The sequence below is a fragment of the Anolis carolinensis genome, chromosome 6 (assembly GCF_035594765.1).
Source record: "Anolis carolinensis isolate JA03-04 chromosome 6, rAnoCar3.1.pri, whole genome shotgun sequence".
Lineage (NCBI taxonomy): Eukaryota > Metazoa > Chordata > Lepidosauria > Squamata > Dactyloidae > Anolis > Anolis carolinensis.
The window spans coordinates 49,962,576-49,988,590 of NC_085846.1; the positions used below are offsets into that span (position 1 = coordinate 49,962,576).

Below are 26,015 nucleotides of genomic sequence, written 5' to 3' on the forward strand. Positions count from 1 at the left end.
AGCTGTCCAATTGAGTGGGGTCCAGTGACAGCTTTTTCAACAGCGGTTTTATCACAGCCAATTTAAGGCTCGCTGGAAATATGCCTTCCCGAAGGAAGGCATTAACCACCACCTTCACCCACTCGGCCAAATCCCCTCTGGCTTCTCTCACTAGCCAGGATGGGCAGGGGTCTAGGATGCATGTGGTAGCCCTCACCTCTCCAAGCACCTTGTCCAAATCCTCAGGCTGCACCAATTGAAAAGAATCCATCAAAATGGGACAAGCAGGTGCTCATGTTACGTCCTCGGAAGCTGCCGTTAATATGGTGTCAAAGCCAGAGCGGATCAAAGCAACTTTGTCCGCAAAGAACCGAGCAAATGCTTCATAGTGGGCTGCTGAGTTGTCAGGGATCCCGTCTTGGGAGACGGGATATAACAAACCTCTGACAACTTGGAACAGCTCTGCCGGACGGTTCTTTGTGGATGCAATATTAGCTGCAAAGAAGGAGTTCTTTGCAGCATCTATTGCCGCAGCATATGTCCTAAGATAGAAACATAGCTGTGTTCAGTTTGACTCGTTCAGCTCTAAACGCCACATGCTCTCTAATTCCCTCTTCTTTCGCTTCATCGCTGCCAGCTCCTCGGTAAACCAAGGAGATGGTTTACCTCAGGTACTCGAGAAGGGACGTTCTGGAGCAATCGTGTCTATTGCCCTAGTAGTCTTATTCCAGAGAGCGACTAAAGCATTGACAGGATCACCAGCTGAGGCAGAGGGAAACCTCCCAAGAGCCATCAGGAATCCATCCGGATCCGTAAGTCTCCTTGTGTCCCAAATTGCACTTTCAGGTAGGTGTTTGTGTAAACACCTTTGATCAATGCCAGCAGTCTGGGTTCCATATTGAGATCAATTAGTTTCTTCCATTATGTCTCTCTTTTTACAGTATCAAATGCTGTGCTGAGGTCTATAAAAGCAGTATACAGTTGTTTCCCTCTGATGACATGTTTTGCAATTGTATGATTTAAAACAAAGCAATTGTCAATAGTTGATCTACTCTTCACAAAGCCTCCAACAAGGATATGTTTTTCTTTTCCCCAGCAGTCAGCTCTGTTCAGGAGATATCTGGTGTCTATCTTGGCCACAATATCAATTAAACTAATCGGCCTGTATGATCCAGGGTCTTTTTTGTTCCCTTTTTTGTATATGGGGACAACTACTGCTATCTTCCATCCAACTGGGATCTGGCATGTTATTTATGTGTGTAAATAAGCCTGCTAACAGAGAGGCCCACCAATCCAGATATGTTTTAAATAGCTTAGCAGGTAGGTAACCTTCCCCTGGGGCTTTATTGGTCTTCAAGTCGTTTATAATACATCTGATCTCATGTTCTGTTACTGGTGGTTAGAGGGGTAGGGCTTTTATCGATAAATTTTTACCTGGTGATAATGCCTCTGTAGGTTCTGTAGCGGCAAACAAGTGGGAATAATAATTTTCCCAGTCCTCTGCAGGGATAGGTATATCAAATGCAAATTTACTTTCCTTCAAAATTCCAGCTAATGTGTGCCAAAAGATAGCCGTATTATGACTCTTAGCTGAGCACTCAAGCACTGTCCAGATCGAGACTGTATGATTTTTCTTTTTTGTTTTTATAAGTTTCTTATATTCTTGTCTCAAGGTTAACATTTTGGCTTGCAAATGTATAGGATGCTGTCCCTGCGCACGTCTCATTCATTCAGCCCTCGTATATCTGGTGAGAAACCTCTGTCCCAACTTCTAAGGCAATGACCTATGGAGTTCTTTTTGGTGGTTATGGATTTTCAGACACAATAACTTATTTTGCTATATAATGTCTATGTCCAAAAATTAATGAATTATTATATCTTTCAATTGCTCTTTCTCCCCTTTTAGTTGCTTTCACTTCTCTGGAGGTTTTTAAGCAGAGGCTGGATGATCATCTATTGGGGTGTTTTGATTGTGTGTTCCTGCATGACAGGAGGTTGGAGTGAATTGCCCTTCAGCTTCCTGCCCATAGCTTTTAAATCTTGTGTGATCTCCTAAAGGCCTCACAATTTTTGTCAGCCTCTGTTACATCTTTGTTTTTGCTACAAGGAGGCAACACCTCTCACATCGCACTGACAGGTTCGCAAACCACTTTTTCCATATCCCTCAGCAGGGAATACACTACCTCCACCACATATCTTCTTGGAGGATTTGCAGGGGCTATTCCCTGTGTTTACTCTTCCAAGGGCATTGTACATTCCCAGAGGACAAGCTTTGTTGCACTTCTTTTTGTTCTGTATAATCATTGATGCTGGAAAAACTTCAAATTGATTCTGTTGCTCCAACCTTCCAGAATGATTCCTGGTCATTCTACCTCTATGTGTAACATTCATCCAAGTGTTTATTTGGGGCATGACTTCCTCCTTTTCCTACTCAGAAAGATTGCCTATGTGATTATCTTGCAAGATAGTCTGCTCTGCTGGATCCAAGGCAATTCACTAATATCTTGTAGTGTGGATACTAAATCCTCAAGAATGACACTGACTTGCACTTGCTGCATTGCTATTCACATCCTCTGGCAAGAACACAAACACACCATAGCTGTTGTAGATGTTATGAGTTCCCTCACCACCCATCTTTAGCAGTAATTAAGTAGTGATGGCGAACACAGACACCCCCACTTTCAGATTCAAGGGACAACCTCATCATGAAATTGACTCAGGGCTGAAACTGGGCCCCTGCACCAACAGCAGCTCAAGCAGAAGCTCAACTTTCTCTCCTCTGACTTCCCCTGGCCACCTTGCAACCGAACCCCTAATAAAAATGTATCCCTTCTCTAACCCTGTTGTATCCTTTCTGACTCTTGTGTTATAAACTAACTTGTTTCTGAGATGAAGATCCTTGCTGGCTCAGCGGGGACGCTTCTAACAGTGTTCCAGGAGCGAGGAAATGCAGTTTTCCAAACCGTGGATACTGAAACCGGCTTTGGTCCCAGTATCCACAACTTAACCGATCTTCACCGGACCAACTCCATCTTGCTCCCTGGCTAATTCTAAGACTAACTGCTATCTCGCTTTTTGCCATACGGACCCCAAACACCCCAAATTCACCCTTTTTTACTCAATTGGGAACCACAGTTTGAATTAAAGGAACCTTTTTGTGGTTCCGCGGTTCCTTGGAAGCTGGCCTCCGTTTCCCTTGTTCCTGAGTGGGTCGCCCTGTGGGGTGCCCAGATGGCACCCATGGACCTCCAGGATTCTCTCTTGAGTTCCCCATGGACCCCAGCCCCTTTAAGCTATTTTTATCATTTTTATAAAGAATTATTAATGTTTTATAAAAAAATATTTTTTATAATTTTTATGAATAGAACCCTACCTTTTTATGAATGAAATCTCCTTTTTATGAATGGACATTGACTGATCTTTGTCTTGCTGAACCTCAGGTTACATCCTATGAACTCTCCATGCCAGGGACCCCCTTTTCCTCACCCTGCATGTACCCCAAACCATCCTTGCGCCTCTTCTCTCATGTGTAAGGGGTCCCCTGATACCCCTTGCCTGCAAAATGAGACCCCAAAACCCCTATTTGCCCCTCAGGGGACAGCCTGACTTCCGCAAGTCCGGGTCCCCATGTTGCTCTTGAGCCCCACTTATGTACGTCTTCCCAGATCTCCATAGAGGCAGGCCTCCGCGAATCCAGGTCCCCCTCAACTCCTATGTATCTTTTTGTGTACTCTTGTATTGTTTATGATTTATGTGATGTACTGTTCGTTTGTTTATTTACTTTATATCCTGCCCTTCTCACCCCAAAGAGGACTCAGAGTGGCTTACAAATTATATGTACATACAATCTATATATATATAAATGTTCTGACCATTTCTAACTTAAAGTAAACCGTGAAACTACACACCCAAAACCCACAAAACTTGGCCACAAAAGACATGGTCATCCCCGCTGTGTTTAGACATAAAAAATAAGAAAAATAAAGTCTTAATTAGGGGGAGAGGAATAATTGTTTTTTCCCATTGCTGCCAGTTAGAAGGCTAAGCTCTGCCCACTTTGTCTCCTAGCAACCTACTCAGCCATTAAATGGCACCCAGGCCGCTTCAATCAGGCCTCTTCCACACTGCCTATAAAATACAGATTATCTGAATTGAACTGGATTATAGGGCAGTGTAGATTCAAGGCCCTTCCACACAGCTATATTACCCATTTATAATCTTATATTATCTGCTTTGAACTGGATTATCTTGAGTCCACACTGCCATATAATCCACTTCAGTGTGCATTTTATACAGCTGTGTAGAAGGAGTCTCATATAATCCAGTTCTAAGCAGATAATATAAGATTATAAATATACAGTAGAGTCTCACTTATCCAACATAAATACCCTGGCAGAATGTTGGATAAGCGAATATGTTGGATAATAAGAAAGGATTAAGGAAAAATCTATTAAACGTCAAATTACGTTATGGTTTTACAAATTAAGCACTAAAACATCATGTTATACAACAAATTTGATAGAAAACGTAGTTCAATGCGCGGTAATGCTATGTAGTAATTACTGTATTTACAAATTTAGCACCAAAACATCATAATGTATTGAAAACATTGACTACAAAAACATTGACTACTAAAAGGCTGACTGCGCTGGATAATCCAGAACATTGGATAAGCGAATGTTGGATAAGTGAGACTCTACTGTAATATGAAATAATTACTGTGGTATAATAATACAGAACAATATAATCTCTAAAACCAGGACAGTAAATAAAGAGCAACACTATGAAAGCAGGGAAATTGGGAATTCCAGAAAGGAAACAATCAGGGCCAGCTAACACTTCCCAACAAAGGATTCTCCCAGGCAGGAAGCAAACAGGCTTTGAAGCTGCAAGGCCATTAAATGCTTATCAAGGTGGCTAATTGCAGCATTCATACCTGCCACACTGAGACTATTAATTGCTATTCAAACTGGCCAACCAAGGATTCCTCAAGGTAGAAAGCAGCCAGGCTTGCAAGCAGCAAGGCTATTCAGTGCTATTCAACCTGGCCAGCCAAGATTTCCCCTAGATAGAAAACCTCCAAGCTCTGAAGCCACGAGGCTACTCCGTCCCATTCAACCTGGCCTAGCAAGGATGCCCTATTGTCACGACCCAGGCTACAGAGCACCAATAACCATACGCAGAGGCCAGATTCTATCTAATATCTTTATTAAGGAAATATATAAAGTTAGTAAAAGCAAATGTAAAAGTTAGTCCAGAAGCAGACCTTTCAGGAAAGGTCAAAATTAGTCCAAAGAAACAATGTCCAATATGAAATATTAAGGTCCAAAGTTGTAATCCAATAACCGAAACACTCACTTTGCCAGGCAAAGTGAGGGGAGATGACAAGGTCCTTTAGTCCATGAACTTGAGCAAGGCTAGGAAATAACTTGATACTTGAAACAAGGCTTGAAACGTGGAACAAGGTAACGAGGAACAAGATCAAGGTCCGTGGAATAACTTGGTAAAATCCGTGAAACAAGGCAAGGTTTAGTCCTGGTAAACAAGGCAAGGTCCGTAGGTAAACAAAGGCTGGGAAACAGGAGCGAAGGCTGGAAACAAGGCAAGGCTTGAGCAGGAACGAGGCTTGAATCGGAGCGCGCTGTCCAGACACAACTCGCTCCGGAGGCTGACGAATTGACTCCGCGAAGTTACTACGCGGGTAAAACACCTATATAGAGTCTAACTTTCCCACCGAAGCAGTTCTCTGGGAACCAGAAACGAAAGCTAAACTCTGAGACCAGATGTTTGACTCCTTAAAGATTCTCACGAAAGCAGACTTAATTGGGTACATTCTTAGCTGCTATTCTCGCACTCCTGCGCGAAGCTGCTTCCAAACCCCTCTGTTGTTTACAAAACTCATGGCGAGAGAACACGGGAGATGTAGGCTCAGGGTTTGTTTGACATACTTCTGGGACACAACTTTCTTGCAGGTGCAAGGTTCCCAGATCTGCCTGGGAAAGATCTGGCTGAGAAGATTCCAGTTCTGACTGGGAAGGTAAAAAACCCAAGTTCTCTTCTTCATCAGGCATTACAATGTCATGAGCAGGACTACAAGGCCCATGAGTCATCACACTATCCCCCTCCTCAAGGCCCCTCCCAAACTGGGACTCTCTCCCCGAGGCGCGAGGTCGTGGCTTGGCGGGATAGGTTTGATGAAAGCGACGGGTTAGATCAGGAGCATGGACTGTGGAGGCGTCTTCCCAAGAGCGTTCCTCAGGGCCAAAACCCACCCAGTCAATGAGATATTGCAGGCGGCGGCGGTGAAAGCGAGAATCCAAAATGTCCTGAACCTCGAACTCGTCCTCCCCATCCACCAAAATAGGGACGGGGGCCGGCCGGTCTACATCTGGCCGCACACCATCCGCCGGAAGGAGCAGGGAGCGGTGAAACACTGGGTGAATGCGCATTGAACGCGGAAGTTGGAGTTTGAAAGTCACGGGGTTTAATTGCGCCACCACTGGATAGGGGCCAATGAAACGGGCATCTAACTTCCGGCAAGGGCGATGGGAGGGCAAAAAGCGAGTGGACAGAAAAACCCGATCTCCTACCTTGACTTCGGGGCCCGGCTGGCGATGTTTGTCCGCGTGACGTTTATAGTCCTCCTTGGCTTGTTCCAGTTGCTGGAGCAAAAGTTGTTGCACCGCTGTGAGTTCCTGCAGCCAATCTTCTGCTGCGGGAACTTCTGAAGTTTCAATGACAGGGGGAAAGAAACGTGGATGAAAGCCGTAGTTTGCAAAGAACGGCGTTTCTTTTGTAGAAGCCTGGACTCCATTGTTGTAGGCAAATTCCGACAGTGGTAACAGAGAAGCCCAATTGTCCTGTTGGTAGTTTACATAACAGCGAAGGTACTGTTCCAAAGTGGCATTGGTGCGCTCCGTTTGCCCATCCGTTTGGGGATGATGAGCTGAAGATAAACGAGAGTCTATGCCCAATAGTTTTTGTAGTGCCTTCCAGAAACGAGAGGTGAATTGGGATCCACGGTCTGTGACCAAACTCTTGGGCAATCCATGTAGTCTGAAAACATGTTGGAGGAATAAATCTGCAGTCTCTTGGGCCGTGGGAAGACCTTCACAGGGAATGAAATGGGCTAACTTGGTGAAAAGGTCCACCACCACTAGGATCGTGGTGAACCCACAGGAAGGTGGTAAGTCAGTGATAAAATCCGCAGAAATTATTTCCCATGGGCGAGATGGGTTAGGAAGGGGGTGTAGAAGCCCTGAGGGCTTCTCCCTTCTTATCTTGGAGCGCTGGCATACTGGGCAGGTGTTAACATATTTTTCCACATCCTTGCGGATCTTGGGCCACCAGAAATCTCTTAGGATCAAATGCATGGTTTTAAATAGTCCGAAATGCCCTGCTGGTTTGCAGTCATGACACAGACGAAGTGCTTTTTCCCTGCCCGGTCCGGGTGGGATATAAACATGATTTCTATAGCAAAGCAGTCCATCTTTAAGCGAAAAGGGAAAATGCAGACCTTGACGAAGTTGGTCCTGCGCCCAGGCATCTGCTTGCTGACTAGCCCTGATTTCTTGAGCACAGATGGGCCCTGGAGTAGAGGGAGTTGAATCAATGGGAGTGGATTTGGTGTTCCCCACTGTGAGCGTGGCAAAGTTCTCGGGTTGTAGTAGTTGGGATTCAAAGGTCTCCTTGCGTCCTGCAGCGTATTCCGGTTTACGTGACAGGGCGTCTGCTTGCTTGGTTTGGGCTGGGGTCACATAATGAATCTGGAAGTTGAAACGTTCAAAGAATAAAGCCCAACGTTGCTGCCTTTGATTTAGCTTGCGGGCAGTTCTTAGATGTTCTAGATTCCGATGATCAGTGTGGACTTCAATGGGAAATTTGGCCCCTTCTAGCCAATGTCTCCAAGTTTCAAAAGCTGCCTTTATGGCTAATAGTTCTTTTTCCCAAATGGTATAGTTCTTCTCTGGTGCGGTTAGTTGACGAGAATAATAGGCACAAGGATGAAGGTGATCTCCCACCGGTTGTAGGAGCACAGCCCCAATTGCCACATCAGAGGCGTCCGCTTGCACCACAAAAAGGGTTTCAGGATCTGGATGCTGAAGGATTGGCTGGGATGTGAATAATTTCTTTAGTTGCTGGAACCCTTTCTCTGCTTGATCAGTCCAGCGGAAGGGCTGTTTTCCACGGATGCAGCTAGTGATTGGGTCAGACCAGCGGGCAAAATCTGGAATGAACTTGCGGTAATAGTTCGCGAACCCCAAGAATCGCTGCACCTCCTTCTTGTTAGTTGGCGCCCGCCATTCCAATACTGCTGAAACCTTGGCTGGATCCATGGAGAGCCCTAGAGGCGAGATACGGTATCCAAGGAAATCTACCTCTTGTAGATCAAAAGCGCATTTTTCCAGCTTGGCATAAAGTCCATGATCCCGCAATCGTTGTAACACCATTTTGACGTGGTTCTCATGTTCTGATTGTGATCTAGAAAACACCAAAAAATCGTCCAGGTAGATTATCAAGAACCTATCTAGATAGTCCTGGAAAATGTCATTGACAAAATGCTGGAACGTTGCGGGAGCTCCGCATAATCCATAATTCATAACTCGGGACTCGAATAATCCGAATTTGGTCTGGAAGGCGGTCTTCCACTCGTCCCCTTCTCTGATGCGAACTAAGTTGTAAGCTCCCCGAAGATCCAGCTTGGTGTAAACCTTGGCTCCTCGAAGTCGGTCTAGTAGATCCGAGATTAAGGGCAGGGGATAGCTGTTCCGCTTGGTGATATTATTCAATGCTCTGTAGTCCACCACCAAGCGTAATTCCCCTGACTTCTTCTTCACAAACATCACTGGAGAGGCGGCTGGGGATTGAGAGGGTCTGATGAATCCCTTGCGAAGGTTTGTCTCTATGAATTCCCTGAGAGCTTCTTGCTCTGGTTCAGTCAGGGAGTAGAGATGCCCTCGCGGGATCGGGGCCCCCTCCACCAAGTCAATGGCACAGTCATAAGGTCTATGTGGGGGTAACTTTTCGGCTTCTTTTTCATTGAATACATCCCAATACTCGGAGTACTTCTTTGGCAAGGTGATAATGGGCTCGGTGTCTGTGGCATGGCAGACCTTGGCTACGAGGCAATGGTTTTGGCAGTACTTTGAAGCAAACTGCAGTTCTCTGTTGGACCAGGAGATGCTTGGGTCGTGAAGCGTCAGCCATGGAATCCCCAAAATCACAGGGAAATGGGGAACCTCAGTAACAAAGAAGGAAATCTCTTCCATATGTTCCCTTATCCACATCCTGGTGGGTTCCGACCACTGGCTTACGGGGCCCGTCTTGAGAGGGCGGCCATCGATGGCTTGCACCACACGGGCATTCTTGAAGTCATGATATTGTAATCCCAGAGAGTCGGCATACTCTCTATCAATGAAATTGTTGGTGGCTCCTGAGTCTATCATGGCGTGGATCATGACGGGTCCCTTTTTTGCTGACCATAAGGTGACCACTAGAAGGAACAGGACCCCGGTTGGCGGCTCTTGAACGGGTTTCTTGACCGGGTTGGCGAGCCTCTCTACGCCCGGTCGTTGGCTTCCCCCGCCGGCTGTGTGCCAGCCGCCTCAGACGCCTTCGTCTCCGTGGAGGACGCCGCCGCAAGACGGGCTTCCCTTTGGCTGGGCACTCTCTGGCGAAGTGGCCCCCATTCCCGCAATACCAGCAGAGATTTAGGCGTTGGCAACGGGCCTTCTCGGCGGCATCTAATCTGGGACGCACATTGCCCAACTGCATCGGCACCTCCTCGCTCCCTCTGGGGTATGGGGATGGTGGTGGGGGTCTCCACACTGGACGCGGCTGAACGCTGGCGGGAGCGGGGGGTTTTGCCCCAGCTCTACCGCTCTGGCCTCGTACCCACTGTTTCCTGTTGGCAATCATGACTTCAGCCCGTAAACATTGATCGATGAGTGCTTCCAGCGTTTGGGGAGGATCCACCTTGGAGATTTCCTCCAGCATTTCAATGTTGAGACCCTCCCGAAATTGTCCTCTGAGGGCAACATCGTTCCAGCCGGTGTTGTGGGCCAGCACTCGGAACTCGGCTATGTACTGAGACATGGGTCTGTCTCCTTGGAAGAGGCGGCGGAGTTTGTGCCCGGCGGCCTCCAAATTGTCCTCGATTCCCCAGGTCGCCTTAAGGTGGTCCAAGAAGTGTTGCGCTGACCTTAGATGTGGGGAGGCTTGGTCGAACAGAGCCGTCGCCCAGTTAGCCGCTGGCCCGTCTAGGAGACTGTAAATCCACGCCACCTTGATGTCTTCCTGGGGAAACTCGGCATCACGGGCCTCTAGATAAGCTTGGCATTGGCGACGGAAAACATGAACCTTAGAAGCTTCTCCAGTAAACTTGGTTGGCAACGCCATGGCCGGAAGGCGGATTCCGCGTTCCTTCAAACCCTTAATTTCTCCATCCTGTGCATTGAGCTTATCACGGATTCGGTCCACCTCATCCTTGTCGATGGTGTAGGTAATCGGCTGGCCGCTCGGCCCAGGTACGGCTCCGGTAGACATTCTGGCCGAGGTTAATTGGTGCTTAGGGTGGCGGAGTCAAACTGTCACGACCCAGGCTACAGAGCACCAATAACCATACGCAGAGGCCAGATTCTATCTAATATCTTTATTAAGGAAATATATAAAGTTAGTAAAAGCAAATGTAAAAGTTAGTCCAGAAGCAGACCTTTCAGGAAAGGTCAAAATTAGTCCAAAGAAACAATGTCCAATATGAAATATTAAGGTCCAAAGTTGTAATCCAATAACCGAAACACTCACTTTGCCAGGCAAAGTGAGGGGAGATGACAAGGTCCTTTAGTCCATGAACTTGAGCAAGGCTAGGAAATAACTTGATACTTGAAACAAGGCTTGAAACGTGGAACAAGGTAACGAGGAACAAGATCAAGGTCCGTGGAATAACTTGGTAAAATCCGTGAAACAAGGCAAGGTTTAGTCCTGGTAAACAAGGCAAGGTCCGTAGGTAAACAAAGGCTGGGAAACAGGAGCGAAGGCTGGAAACAAGGCAAGGCTTGAGCAGGAACGAGGCTTGAATCGGAGCGCGCTGTCCAGTCACAACTCGCTCCGGAGGCTGACGAATTGACTCCGCGAAGTTACTACGCGGGTAAAACACCTATATAGAGTCTAACTTTCCCGCCGAAGCAGTTCTCTGGGAACCAGAAACGAAAGCTAAACTCTGAGACCAGATGTTTGACTCCTTAAAGATTCTCACGAAAGCAGACTTAATTGGGTACATTCTTAGCTGCTATTCTCGCACTCCTGCGCGAAGCTGCTTCCAAACCCCTCTGTTGTTTACAAAACTCATGGCGAGAGAACACGGGAGATGTAGGCTCAGGGTTTGTTTGACATACTTCTGGGACACAACTTTCTTGCAGGTGCAAGGTTCCCAGATCTGCCTGGGAAAGATCTGGCTGAGAAGATTCCAGTTCTGACTGGGAAGGTAAAAAACCCAAGTTCTCTTCTTCATCAGGCATTACAATGTCATGAGCAGGACTACAAGGCCCATGAGTCATCACACCTATGTAGAAAGCGGCCAGGTTTTTAAGCTGCAAGACTATTCAGTGCAGTTCAAGCTGGTCAAACAAGGATTCCCCTTCTAAGGAAGTAGCCAGGCTTCAAAGCAGCTCTTTGATTGAGGGTGCTACTTCAGCTGCTCCAGAAAATGGCCAGGCTTTGAGGCTGCAAGGCTATTCACTACTATTCCACCTGGTCAACAAATGATTCCCATAAGCCACAGCAACGCATGGCCGGGCACAGCTAGTATATTATATTATTAGCCTATCACAAAATTAGCATTATATATAACTCTATTGAACTATGTCATTATACTGTAATATTATTAGTAATATTACATGCAGGCCTGTAGCCGGGGGGGGGGGGGGGGGGGTTAGGGGTTCAACCCCCCCCCCCCCCGAAATTTTTCAAGTTAAAAAAAAAAACCTGGTTTACTCATGAATTTTAACTGGTTAACCAAATCCCCATGCTAAGTGTATGAGATGCAAAAAATTAAGAGTCCCTCCAGGCACTATCTCAAGCAGATATTGACAGGTATGAACCCGGGGGGCCGGTGGGTCAGGGGTTCAACCCCCCCTGAAATTTTCAAAACCCGAATATTTTTTTTTCTGGCTACGGTCCTGCCTGCAGATCTAGCACCAATATAGGCTCTATTTTGCTTCTTTTCATCTTCAGAATATAGCTTGTTCTTTAAACTGAGTGGCATTGAGTCCTAGCAAGCTTCCTCAAGTTCCAATGTTAGGGAAAATACATCATCATCATCACCACCACCACCACCACCACTACATGTCAACAATATTTCGTATTCAATTGGATTTCTTCTAATAAGTGTAATTCAACAGAAGCTTGTTCATATCATAATGGGAATCATGCAGCTTTTTGCATCACAGGAATGTGGAAGGGACTAGATGACACTCTCTGTTCCAGCCTCCTTCCATGAATGAATACTCTAAAACACACCTGAAAGATAACCATCAGCCTTATTAATTGTTCTTGAGCTGTAATTTCTAACAGCCCTGTTCATCATAGCCAATGGCAAAGAATGCTAGGATCTGCAATCCAACAAAAACTGGAAAGATGCATGCTTTTGTTGTATTGCAGTTCCTAGCATTCTCTGCCAGATTCGTGTACTTTCTCTTATTGGGTAATTCTCTGTATCTTTTCATAGTCTGAGGTAAACATTTGCCTTTTCAAGTGAAGCAGCAAACTGTACTCTGCACTTGTTTCACTAACCAAACTAGAACGATTGAGAACATTCCAGCTGCAGTCAAGATAAAGCTCATAATGCCCTTTGGATTGAAATATTATCCCCACAAATATTTCTGATTCCAAAATCTACAGCTAGTACAGGAATCTTGTACACGAATTGTGTAGAACCATTATCGTTGCTTATCTCCCTGTTTCAACTTTACACAGCAGACTAGCTTCATAAATTAAAGTGTACACAAGTTTCATACATAGGTCCATTTTATATAGTCTTCTTTATTTGGGATTATCAATTGAATTTAAAACATGGTCTCAAAATTGGCACCTTCAATAGTAATACATTTGTTTGTCAGCTTTACCTATCTATGATCAATTGCGACCTCATTTGATTTTTGCTCATATCAGAGGAAGCTTTCATTGTCATTTGTAGTTAAGGTATATCAGGGGCAGGAGCATCCTGGATTCATAATTTGAACCACTTGGCTTTATGTACTTTTTTAGAGGTGCTAAACAGTAATCACAATCCCTTCACATTTATATGAGAAAAAATGATCAGCCCTTCTAAAATCTGAGATGTTTATGTTCTTGATGCTGCAATCATAACTATTCTTAGTCTACTGAAGCCTACAAGAGTTTTGAAAATATTAATTCATAGCTGAATATTTCTTACACTGTAAATCAAGCATGGGCAAAACTTTGGCCCTCCAGGTGTTTTGGACCACTCCCACAATTCCTAACAGCTGGTAAGCTGGTTGGGATTTCTGGGAGTTGAGGTCTAAAACACATGGAGGGTGGAAGTTTGCCCATGCCTGGTTACGAATTTCAGCAGAGTTCTCATTTATATTTCTTATAATTTTTTTTCAGGAAACAATCCTGGTAAGTTTTCAGAAAAAAAAACCCCAGTAAACACATTATGATTTACTTTTTAATAAGCACAGGACTGTGCCGTTTACATGTTGCAGTAACAAAGGTGTTAAAACTATTGTTGGATAATTTCAAACTCTGTAATCCTGATAGAATATTATTTAATTTTTCAAAATCCAATTCACATACTTGAACTGATTCTACTGAAAGCATAATAATATCTATACCATACCTCTTTTTTCTCTTTGTTTTCTTTGTCTTCAGCATCCCTCTGCCAAACACTCTTCATATCAAAATCAAAAGGCCCCCTTTTAGGCTCATAACTGGTTGGTTGGTCAGTCTTAAATTCTTCATGAATCATGTAGTCTGGAATGGTTGAAAGTCGAGACCTGCAGGCAGATGTTTTACCATCATCCATTATGGATTTTCATGAAAGAACTTAAGTTTATGCGACTGATGTAAAATTGTTTTCGTTTCAGCCTTCCTCAACTCCCTCTCCTAATTAGCAGGATCCATGAAAACACAGAATACTTACTTAGACTCATCAGGTGCTGCTGATTTGTTATGATGGGAGTACCACTCAGGTGCACCATAAGATCCCAAGGACATTTTTCTTGGAGTAGATGTAAAATGCCTCAATAAATCTTAAGTAAAAGATTTAAAGAATAAAGAGACAAGGAAAAGACATTTAATTTAAAAAAACTATGCATTTAAAAACAAATAATTTTGTTTTCTGTTAAAACAAGGGACCAATAATAAAAATGTTTTTATTCTAATCTTCTGTATAAGGCAAAATGATACAACACTGAATCTCTTTTCTTTTTAAATTTTGTTAACAAAACATAAAAACCAACCCCTAATTGGAAAATTCAGTTTGTGTTTTTACATAAGGGGTGGTTCATTTCACTTACTTTCCAAGTTGATTAATTACATCATAACAATTTCACTGTATTTGGAAATATGTGCATTCTATATAAAAACATATTTAGGGAAAGAGAGAGAGCATTTTCCTAAAATATAGAGACCAGAAAACCAACCACAGGCTTATGAATGGCTTGTATAACTTTCACTTTAAACCGTGCATCTAATTTTCTAAGACTATGTTTCATACACAGAGAAATGTGAAACAAGGAGGACAAGAAAGACATTGTGGCGGCATGAAGTGTGGTCAAGGACATTCCATTTCATTCTCCTCCCTCCCATTTCCCCCAAAATCAGAGGGAGTTCCTTCCTTAGTTCTTCTCCTTCCATCCCACACTTGTAGTACATTGCTCAGACATTCCCAATATTGCTATTGTTTCTCACTTGCATATAATTGTTTTGGCTACAAATTAGTCTGCAAACTAAAAATGGAATCTAAGACCATGATGATATAGAATGGGAAACTTGTTCTAACATGTAATTTTGGCCGGATCTACCCTGACATTACAATGCAGCTTTGACACAACTTCAAACCACAGTGGCCACAAAATGCATGCCACCAACGTGCACTCCAGTGCACATTTAAGAATATATAGTGCATTCAAGAAAGTTTGACTTCAGCCAAGTAATGCACTGCAGCAGGTGTCAGTGTATCCCAGATCCATGACAAAATTGGTTCCACAAAATGTGGAGTGCATTGTATATACCCACCTCTGCTGAAGTACATCATAGATGCTAGAATGGGACTGCCAAAAAGCACCCCAAAGACATGGTTGAGCAGCATGGGGCTACTTGACCTTTTGGGAGGGGTGATTAATTCATTCCACTTCTACCTGTCGCATTCTCCTCCTCCTCCTCCTCCTCCTCCTTCTTCTTTTTTAAAAAACAACACATTGGCCTTCAGAGTAGTGATGCACATCTCTCCCAGAAATGGGGAGGAGAGGACCAGGACAGGACCCTGCAGAGCTGCTTGAGGCCAGGTTCTCTGGTTAATGTAATCACTCACCTGACCTCAAACCATTTCCAGATCTATAGATCTAATTACCGACACTGCAAAACGACTTCCTCTCAAACCAGCTGCATTATAGTATCAGCGTAGATAAGTCCATATTTATTTTCAGCAGTAAAAGGTGAGCACCATCATGGGAGTTCCCCCCTTTTGACCACATAAGCAGGACTAAAAAAGATCTTGAAAAATACTCCCTTGCTGTTAGCAGCCCTGAGAAAGTCACTCACTTTCATAGTCACTGCTTCACAATAAATATAACACAAATATACAACAGCATAGTAAGAGAGAAGGAAGAAAATCTCCCTAAACCAAGAAAAAACTTTGAATAATTGTCACCAAAAGCAAGAAAGTTTCTTAAATGACAACTATATTCATTTTTCACTGCTGAAAATGGACTGATTACAGGAAAGAACCATTTCATTTTCCAGCAATGATGGGGAGAACTTCCTCATTTAAAACATACCAAAAAACCCCAATCTAAGGATGAGAAACTGCTGCTAGTGTCCTGGCTAAAATATCACTGTATCAATGGAGTATACACTTGCTGAATCTTACTTACTTAGGCGATCCCTCGTAGTTCGAGGATGATGGTCCTCCATTTCTTGGAAAACGCCTGTGCGTGATTTTTTTTTTAATGTGTGGAGGTCGGTACACGGCCGGTCAACACACAACCTTCACAGATAGAGGTCTCAGCAGTGATGTGATTAACACAACGAGAGTGGCTTCTCAGTCTGTTGCAGCCTTCTTCCGCCTTTACAGCCGTTGTAACATGTACCATGTTATCCTCCGCCTGCTCCGCTATTGAGGTTTTGGGTCTTTGGATTGTTCTTGGTCTTTGTGTTCACTTGCTGAATCATACTTCAGCAGAAGCTACAGTGCTTTGCAAACGTGGAGACTGGTTTTAAGAAGTTGCCATTTAAATGGGGAGCACTGTTAATTAGAATCACTGAAGCGACTGCACATCTAGTAAAATGGCAAGTGTTGTTCCCAAACAATAGTCATCCTGAAGATTCATAAGAAACCATAATGCTGGATTTGACACATTTGATAAGATTATGAAACTTGCTTTCCCATGGTTGGAAAGGAACAATGAGAGAATCAAGCAGACAATAGTTCTTTGTCTGTTTTAAATAGATGTGCATAGATCTTGAAATATTCAGTGAGTCCCCTTTGGGGTGAGAAGGGCGGGATATAAATGTTGCTAATAAATAAAATAAATAAGATGAGGCAAATGGATAGTAATATAACTTCTTTTGCCATGTGGAAAGCGGAATTTATTTTCAGAATAAAGACAGGATCAAGACAAATAGTGACTGAATCTGAGGGCCCTTCCACACAGCACAAAAGAAACGGGAGATAATGGGTTAAAAGGGCTAAATGTGTGCTCAATCGCAGCAAAAAGGTCCTCCTTTATCCCAGTTTCAGGCAAAAAATTTCCCAGTTTCAGATTTTCCCATGATTATGTGGCCCTGTAGTCATGTAAAGTTTGGGATTTCCTTCTTTACCCCCTGTGGAGACTGCTTCCCAGGAAGTGCCCTTAGTATGTTTTACATGTTTTATATGGTCAAAACTGATTAATCAATAAAGAGTTGTGAAAAAAAAGTGCCCTGAGTGAATAATGCAAAGTTCCATTCTAGCTGAAAAAAGTTAGGAAGAAGTACCTTTAAATACTTTTTAAAAAGGTAAACCACATTTTTAAATAAAGTACTAAATCATATTAAAACTTCCTGAGAAACCATGGCAGTTTTATGACCTGAAAACAGCAAGAACTCACCCTGCAATTCTTAAAATATGTTGAAGAAAAGAGCTTGAGGTTGGAAGATCTGTACTTGTCTTTGTATATTTTATTATTTCACCAAATTCTCTATTATAATTTTCTCCTGTCTGCCTGTCTCTATCTATCTATCTATCTATCTATCTATCTATCTATCTATCTATCTATCTATCTATCTACTTTACACTAGCCTCTTAAAATCTGAATTTAATCACCAGGTCGGCCGCCTTGTTTTGCCAGCTTCACATATTCTGAGTCGGTGTCTTTGATCCACTTCTTTCGCCCCACAAAGGTATTCTCATTGTGAGGCTCTCCAAACTCACCAAGACCTGGGATCTGGGAAGTTGGTTGTTGTGGAACTTCTGAATTAACAAGTTCCTCTGATCGTTTCATAGGTACATGATAGTACCAATCTGTATTGATAAGAAATGGTAAATGCCATATGATTACGTTTGTGATTTCATGCATTACATATACAGTAAAAGTTAATGTCATATATTGTATATTACTTAATAATTGAATATAATATAATAATAACTTTATTCTTGTATCCCGCCCCTTCTCCCCGAAGGGACTCGGGGCAGCTCACATGGGGACCAGGCCCAGCAATGTACATTAAAATACAGCAGTTTAAAATGCAATTCCAATCACAATTAACACATCAAAAATATAAAACGCAGCATCACAATATAAAAACATAGTCAATGACCAAGGGCGACATGACTGGCACTTCAATCTTCAATCTTGTGGGTGAGGGATAAAGTCAAAATAGTGCAATATTAGGAGTACAAATAGCATGGGACAGTGACAAAGTGCAGAATGCTAGGGTATAGATAAAGGTAGGGGCTCAATCAAACTGTTCTCTTAATCAAAGGTGATTTAAAAAAACAGACAGGTTTTCAGATCTTTCTGGAATGAAGTCAGTGTGGGCGCTAGTCTGATTTTTCTCAGAAGAGAGTTCCAGTGCCAGGGAGCCACAACTGAGAAGGCCCTCTCTCTCTCGTCCCCACCATTCGCGTATGAGATGGCGGCAGGAATGAGAGAAGGGCCTCCTCGGTAGATCGTAAAGTTTGTGCAGGTACGTAATAGAAGATGCGATCACAAAGATAGGCAGGACCTGAATTGAAGAACTTTCTATGCATTACAAGGTTTTTTTGTTTTTTGCTTATTTCTAATATATATATATCCTTGGTTCTACATGGCCAATCAACATTTTTAGGGCTACTTATGGTACAATGAAAATATGTTAAAAAGATTGTGTAAAAATCATGGTTACTAGATTGCCAAGTACAACTAAATCAAAGCCCATATATCTGTGCCATGCTTGAGGAAAACCTTTCAGAGAAGTCTGTTCCTCTGTGTTCTGCTACTTATGAACATAACAATGGAATGCAATTTTAGCCTTAGTTGTAGTACAGATAAGGAGCCTGATACTGTTTCTGCTTGGTGTGTTTCCTTATATGTTACTAGCTTTGCCAAGCCATGCGTTGCTGTGGCTTATGGGAATCATTTGTTGGCCAGGTGGAATAGCAGTGAATAGCCTTGCAGCCTCAAAGCCTGGCCATTTTCTGGAGTAGTTTGAGTAGCACCCTCAATCAAAGAGCCGCTTTGGAGCCTGGCTACTTCCTTTGTAGGGGAATCATTGTTTGGCGAATTGCACTGAATAGTTTTGCAGCTTAAAAGCCTGGCTGCTTTCTACATAGGGCATTCTTGCTAGGCCAGGTTGAATGGGATGGAGTAGCCTCGTGGCTTCAATGCCTGGAGATTTTTCACCTAGGGGAAATCTTGGTTGGCCAGGTTGAAAAGCACTAAATAGCCTTGCTGCTTGCAAGCCTGGCTACTTTCTAGCTTGCGGAATCCTTGGTTGGCCAGTTTGAATAGCAATTAATAGTCTTGGTGTGGCAGGTATGAATGCTGCAATTAGGCACCTTGATTAGCATTTAATGGCCTTGCAGCTTCAAAGCCTGGCTGCTTCCTGCCTGGGGGAATAATAATTATTTTATTTTTATATCCCGCCTCCATCTCCCCAGGGGACTCAGGGCAGCTTACAGATACAAAACGAACATACAATAATATCAAGTACCGAAAAACGCGCAAATGAAAATTAAAAGACATAAAAAATCACAATCATTAATAAAACACAAGTTAAAACACAGCAATGAGATCATAAAATGAACTGGGCAAAAGTGCGCTAAGTGAGACTTGTAAACATGAAGGAAGTTAAAAGTGCTATAAGATTATGGGAATCCTTTGTTGGGAAGTGTTAGCTGGCCCTGGTTGTTTCCTTTCTCGAATTCCCAATTTCCCTGCTTTCAGAATGTTGCTCTTTATTTACTGTCCTGGTTTTAGAGATTATATTGTTCTGTATTATTATACCACAGTAATTATTTCATATTATATTTATAATCTTATATTATCTGCTTAGTAGTAGATTATATGAAGCCCCTTCTACACAGCTGTATAAAATCCACACTGAAGTGGATTATATGGCAGTGTGGACTCACGATAATCCAGTTCAAAGCAGATAATATAGGATTATAAATGGGTAATATAGCTGTGTGGAAGGACCTTGAGTCTACACTGCCATATAATCCAGTTCAAATCAGATAATCTGTATTTTATAGGCAGTGTGGATCAGACCGAAGTGCACTCTGCCTGTGCCCTGGGCACCATTTTGGCTGAGGGAATTGCTAGGATACGAAGGGGGCAGGGCTGAAAGGCAGTGGGGGGGGGGGGGCAAAGGCAGCAGAGCCTACCTTTTAAACTGGCAGTTAGGGGGTGAAAGGCTCTTCCTCATCCTCTGTAATTTGGACTATGTTTCTAGGGTTTTTTTTTTAATTGAAAGACATATTTGGATGACTATGTCTTTTGTGGCTAAATTTGGTGTGATTTGGTTTAGTGGTTTTGTTGTTTACTCCATAGTAAAACGAACATTACATTTTTAATAGATTAATGTTTTCAGAGCATGTCCCACAGATTCTGGCATAAACAATTTGTCTTTCCTTGTCTAAATCTTCAAGAAAAATAAGTATGCTATTTGAAAAGTGAGGTCTTCTTTCCTAGTAATCCTGTGTTGTACAGTTCAAAATAAACCCTTATTGAGTTAAATGGAATTTACTCCCAAATTAGTGTGTACAGGATTGCAGTCTAAAATGAACGGTATAGTACTGCCTAAAATCCTATTTAATTTATTCAAAAGGAATCATTGCAAATATCATAAAACTGCAGTCCAGTTCTAAGTGTAGTGTATAACTTAGGTTTGCATGAAAACTTCACTTAATTGGAGAGAGAGAGATGTCAAGATAATGTCTGTAATGGGCATTTATTTCCAAATTAATGAGAACTCAGGCTTTTATGAAAATTTGTTTTAAAAGACATCAGAATCGAACATACAAAATCTGACATGGATTGGAATGTAGTTGTGGATCTTTATAAGGATAAATCTTCTAAAGGAATCAAGGAAGATCAAAAGAGAAAGTTCAAAACCTTATTGAAATATAACGAGCATTTTGGGCTATCAGATTACTGGAAAAATTTGCAGCCAAAATTCTAGCGACAATACTTTAAAAAAATGGTCATGAATCTTCTTCTAGAAGAGAATATGCTTTGAATTTGGCTAAATTGGTAAAAAGAATGGATAGTCCATCAATAACTCTTTCAGCTAAAAACCACCACAATATATCTGCAAATTGTCTTTTGAAGACGGAAATATTACAGCAATGTGAAAAAGAATTGAGAGAATTTCTGAAGTGAATTTAAATAAGGATACAGATCTGCAGTAGTTTGCAAGCAATCAAAGATACAATCAAAAGACAATTAATAAAATATGGCTCTAGACTGAAAAAATAAAGAGACTTAAAAAGACTAAGCTGCTTGAAGAAAAACAAAATTTAGAGTGGAAATCCTGGCCCGACAATGCCATCTCATTTTCCATATCCTCTGTGGTACTGGGAAAAGGGACAGATAGGAACTGTGTCATTCCTTTTACTGTACTAGCCTACAACAAAAAAGGTGCCTGGTGGTGGTTTGAAACTCTCCAGAGCTATCCACCAGCTGCCGTAGTAACAATTCAGGAGCGGCGCCCACAGATTTTGGTGTCTGTGTAGAACAGATGAACCCACTGTCAATTAGTGTTTAGTGTTTTATTATTGTGTATTTAGTCTAAGTTGGGTTTAGAAAAGGCAGAGGAATAAGAGACCAAATTGCCAATATCCGCTGGATAATGGAGGAAGCGGGAGAGTTTCAGAAAAACATCTATGGGGATGCCAAGTCAACTTGTCTGTCTCCTAAGAAATCCGTATAAAGACCAAGTAGCCACAGTAAGAACAGATCACGGAACAACAGACTGGTTCAAGATTGGGAAAGGAGTACGGCAGGGCTCCATACTTTCACCCTACCAATTCAACTTGTATGCAGAACACATCATACGATGTGCGGGGCTCGACGAATCCAAGGCTGGAGTTAAAATTGCTGGAAGAAACATTAACAACCGTAGGTATCCAGATGATACCACTCTGATGGCTGAAAATGTAGAGCTGAGGAGCCTTATAACCAAGGTGAAAGAAGTGCAAACGCTGGGCTGCAGTTAAACATCAAGAAAACCAAGATTATGGCAACCAGACTGATTAATAATTGGCAAATAGAGGGAGAAAACGTGGAGGCAGTGACAAACTTTATATTTTTGGCACAAAGATCACTGCAGATGCAGACTGCAGTCAGGAAATCAGAAGACATCTACTTCTTGGGAGGAGAGCAATGGCCAACCTCAATAAAATAGTGAAAAGCAGAGACATCACACTGGCAACGAAGGTCCACATAGTTAAAGCAATGGTATTCCCCATAGTAACCTATAACCCAATAACTCCTTACAGATAGAAAACTCTATAAAGGGAAGAATCTTATTTTCCAGTCACATAATGGCTACCTGTAAATTTAAAGTAAAACAACCTAGACATTCACCGTATCAATGAAAAAAAAACCATATGAAATATATATTCTTTATATGTTACCATACATAAAGCATGTGATTCTTCAAACTAGCTATCTGCCCATTTCAGAGCTCACTTTAAAGTGTTGTTCTTACTTTTAAATCATTGAAAAGCTAGACTTGGCCATGGTGGTCCATACTCTTGTTACATTTCAAATAGACTACTGCAACGCGCTCTACGTGAGGTTGCCTCTGAAGACTGTCTGGAAGCTCCAAGTAGTCCAATGGATGGCAGCCAGATTTTTTACTGGATACAACTCCCGTTACGTCAGCTCCACTGGCTACCAGTTTGCCACCGGACACAATTCAAAGTATTGGCTTTAGCCTATAAAGCTCTAAACGATCCTGGTCCAACTTACCTGTCTGAACATATCTTCCTTTGTGAGACACCTAGAGCTTTAAAATCTGCTGAGGAGGCCCTGCTTTCATTCCCACCCCCTTCGCAAGTGTGACTGGTGGGAACGAGAGACAGGGCTTTCTCAGTGGTGGCCCCTCGGCTGTGGAACTCCCTCCCCAGAGACATCAGACTTGCTTCATCCCTCCTAGTCTTCAGGAGAAATCTAAAGACCTGGCTTTGTACACAGGTGTTCAGGGAGTAATACAGAATTCGACCTCAGTCTAGCAGTTTGAATAATGACTATGGGAAAATCAAGAAGTATGGAAATCAAGACTTGTCACTTTGTATGTTTTTAATCTTTTATTGTATGTATATGTTTTCACTGTGTATTTGTTTTAACTATTCTAGAATTTGATATGTTTATTGTTGCATGCATGAGACGGCATTGATTTTTTGCTGAAGTCTGTAATTCACTTTGAGTCCTCTTCCGAGTGAGAAGGCAGGGTATAAATAGAGTAAATAAATAAATATGTAGTGAAGGTAAGCCCAAATAGAAGCAGCAGTAGTAATACTCATCAGCTTTATTTATACCCTGTCTTTTTGTTAAAACTGAGATTCAAGGTGACTTACACATTCAAACACATGTTAAAATATTAAAAAATTACAATTAAAACAAGTGAACTACATAAAAATAACTTGCAACATACAGTTAAAATGATAAAAATCATTTTAAAGTACAGTTTAAAAGAGTAGGAAAAGTGCAGAACTCCCTCAGAACCCTTCTTTAAAAGTCTTCAGCTAGTTGAAATCTATATATATATAAAATGTAATGTGCCATTTTACTATGGAGTAAACAGCTAAACCACTGAACCAAATCACACAAAATTTGGCCACAAAAGACATATCCAGTCTATGTCTTTCAAAACAACAAAAAAAAACCTAGAAAAATAAAGTCCAAATTAGAGGAAGACAAAGAACTGTTTTTTTCCCCCTTGCTGCCAGTTAGAAGGGTAGGCTCCGTCCACTTTGTCTTCTAGGAACCCACTCAGCCAGAATGGGGCCCGGGGCCTCTTCACTCAGACCTCTTCCACACTGCCTACAAAATACAGATTATCTGATTTGAACTGGATTACATGGCAGTGTAGACTCAAGGCCCTTCCACACACCTATATAACACAGAATGCCAAGGCAGGATAAGTCACAGTATCTGCTTTGAACTGGATTATCTTGAGTCCACACTGCCATATAATCCAGTTCTGTGTGGATTTTATATAGCTGTGTAGGAGGGGCCCCATATAATGCAGTTCTAAGCAGATAACATAAGATTATAAATATAATACATAATAATTGCTGTTGTATAATAATACAAAACAATAAATTTCTCTAAAATCAGGACAGTAAATAAAGAGCAACACTTTGAAAATGGGAATTCCAGAAAGGAAACAATCAGGGCCAGCTAATACCTCCCAACAAAAAATTTGCCCAGGCAAGAAGCAGCCAGGCTTTGAAGTTGCAAGGCCATTAAATGCTAATCAAGGTGACTAATTACAGCATTCCTACTTGCCACACCAAGACTATTCATTGCTATTCAACATGGCCAACCAAGAATTCCACAAGGTAGAAAGTGGCCAGGCTTTTTTTGTGTGTGTGTCAGAAGCGACTTGCACCAAGTCGCTTCTGATGTGAGAAAATTGGCCGTCTGCAAGGACGCTGCCCAGGGGACGCCGGGATATTTTGATGTTTTACCATCCTTGTGGGAGTCTTCTCTCATGTAACCGCATGGAACTGGAGCTGATAGAGGGAGCTCATCCGCGCTCTCCTCAGGTTGGATTCGAACCTGGCAGCCTTCAGGTCAGCTACCCAACCTTCAAGTCACAAGGCTTTAACCCACTACGCCACCAGGGGCTCCAGCGGCCAGGCTTGCAAGCAGCAAGTCTATTCAGTGCTGTTCAACATGGCCAATCAAGATTTCCCCTAGATAGAAAACCCCCAGGCTTTGAAACCACGAGGCTCCTCCATCCCATTCAACCTGGCCAACGAAGGATGCCCTATGTAGAAAGCAGCCAGGCTTTGAAGCAGCGAGGCTATTCAGTGCAATTCTAGCAGCCCAAAAAATTATTTCCCTCGAATGCATGTACCCTGCCCTCCAAGCAACAAGCCTATTCCATTGCATTCCAGCTCACCAAACAAGGATTTGCATAAGAAGAAAACGACCAGGCTTTGAGGCTGCAAGGCTATTCACTGCTATTCCACCTGGACAACAAATGATTCCCATAACCCATAGCAACGCATGGCTGGGCACAGCTAGTATATATTTAAAAAAATTGCCTGCCTATGAAAGAGTTGCAAGGCAAGGGCCATTCTAACATCCTCTTCACTAATCATATCTATGAAATTAGTGGGACTGAAACACCAACTTTCTTGAAGATCTCTGGGTCCAGCAGGTTCATATGGGGAGATACAATGTGAGACAGCTAGATCTAAACTGTGTAGAGCTAGGTTGTATCATAACCATCACTTTGAATTGTGACCTGAAACAAACTGGCAGAAGGTGAAATTGTTGCAACAAGAGATTTGCAGCTATTTGCACCAACTAACGTTTCTAAACACTCTTGAGAGGCAGTCCACAAGAGAACATAACAGTAATCCAAATGAAACGGAACTAAGATGTTTGTCAACATGGCCAGATGAGGCATTTCCAAGAATTGATACAATTGGTGAACTAAGATTAAGTGTGGAAAAGCACTCTTGGCTGCTGCCGAAAGCTAAACGTTCCAACTCCGGAAGTATATCAAGATTATGACTCTGTTTTCAGTATGAATATAATCCACCATAAACTGAGTACTTACCGTATATACTCGAAGATAAGCTGAGTTTTTCAGCCCTTTTTATGATCTGAAAAAGCCTCCCCCGGCTTATGATTGGGTCAAGGTCAAGCCAGCAACGGAGCCTGGAGGCTGTTGCTTGCAATAGATATATTTCTCTCTCATCTTACCCTCCCTTACCAGTGTTTACTTTTCCAAAGCCTCCCTCGCTCTTAACCAAGGGAATGTTTTGAAAAGGGAAAGAAGCCTTTGCAAGTCAGGAAGAAGAATATATATATATACCCATTAATCTTATAAAAGCATTTTCCCCTGAAATATTTGTTAATCTCTGCTAGATATATAAGCATTTCCCCCTACAAGCCTTTGCAATCCCTATGTACTTTTATATTTGTATCTATCTATCTACATTAATTTTATATATGAATTTCCCCTTCATATGTTTGCAAGTCTTTGCAAATCCTATATACATATAGATATTTAGAGATTTACATGTACCTGTATATCTGTATCTATGTATGGACAGGTTGCTTACCTGTAACCATGTTTCTTCGAGTGTA

The 26,015-nt window shown here is 42.4% G+C and overlaps 1 protein-coding gene across 15 annotated transcripts in view; it reads right to left on the reverse strand.

Moving 5' to 3' along the window:
* c6h7orf57 (chromosome 6 C7orf57 homolog) overlaps nt 1-26,015 on the reverse strand; it is a 101,206-nt gene that overhangs the window by 20,819 nt on the left and 54,372 nt on the right. For 8 of the 15 annotated variants that reach the window (XR_009999614.1, XM_062957109.1, XM_062957111.1 and 5 more), the window contains 3 exons: nt 17,525-17,722; nt 14,141-14,249; nt 13,838-13,994 (listed from right to left, as the gene is read on the reverse strand). Coding sequence is in view for 14 of the 15 variants with exons in the window: in XM_062957109.1 (XP_062813179.1) it covers nt 13,838-13,994; nt 14,141-14,249; nt 17,525-17,722 (464 nt within the window). In the remaining variant the exon portion in view is untranslated. Of the gene's footprint in view, nt 1-13,837; nt 13,995-14,140; nt 14,250-15,237; nt 15,911-16,094; nt 17,237-17,524; nt 17,723-26,015 lie in introns of those variants that run through there. The other 7 variants (XM_062957118.1, XM_062957117.1, XM_062957112.1 and 4 more) reach the window with 4 other exon arrangements.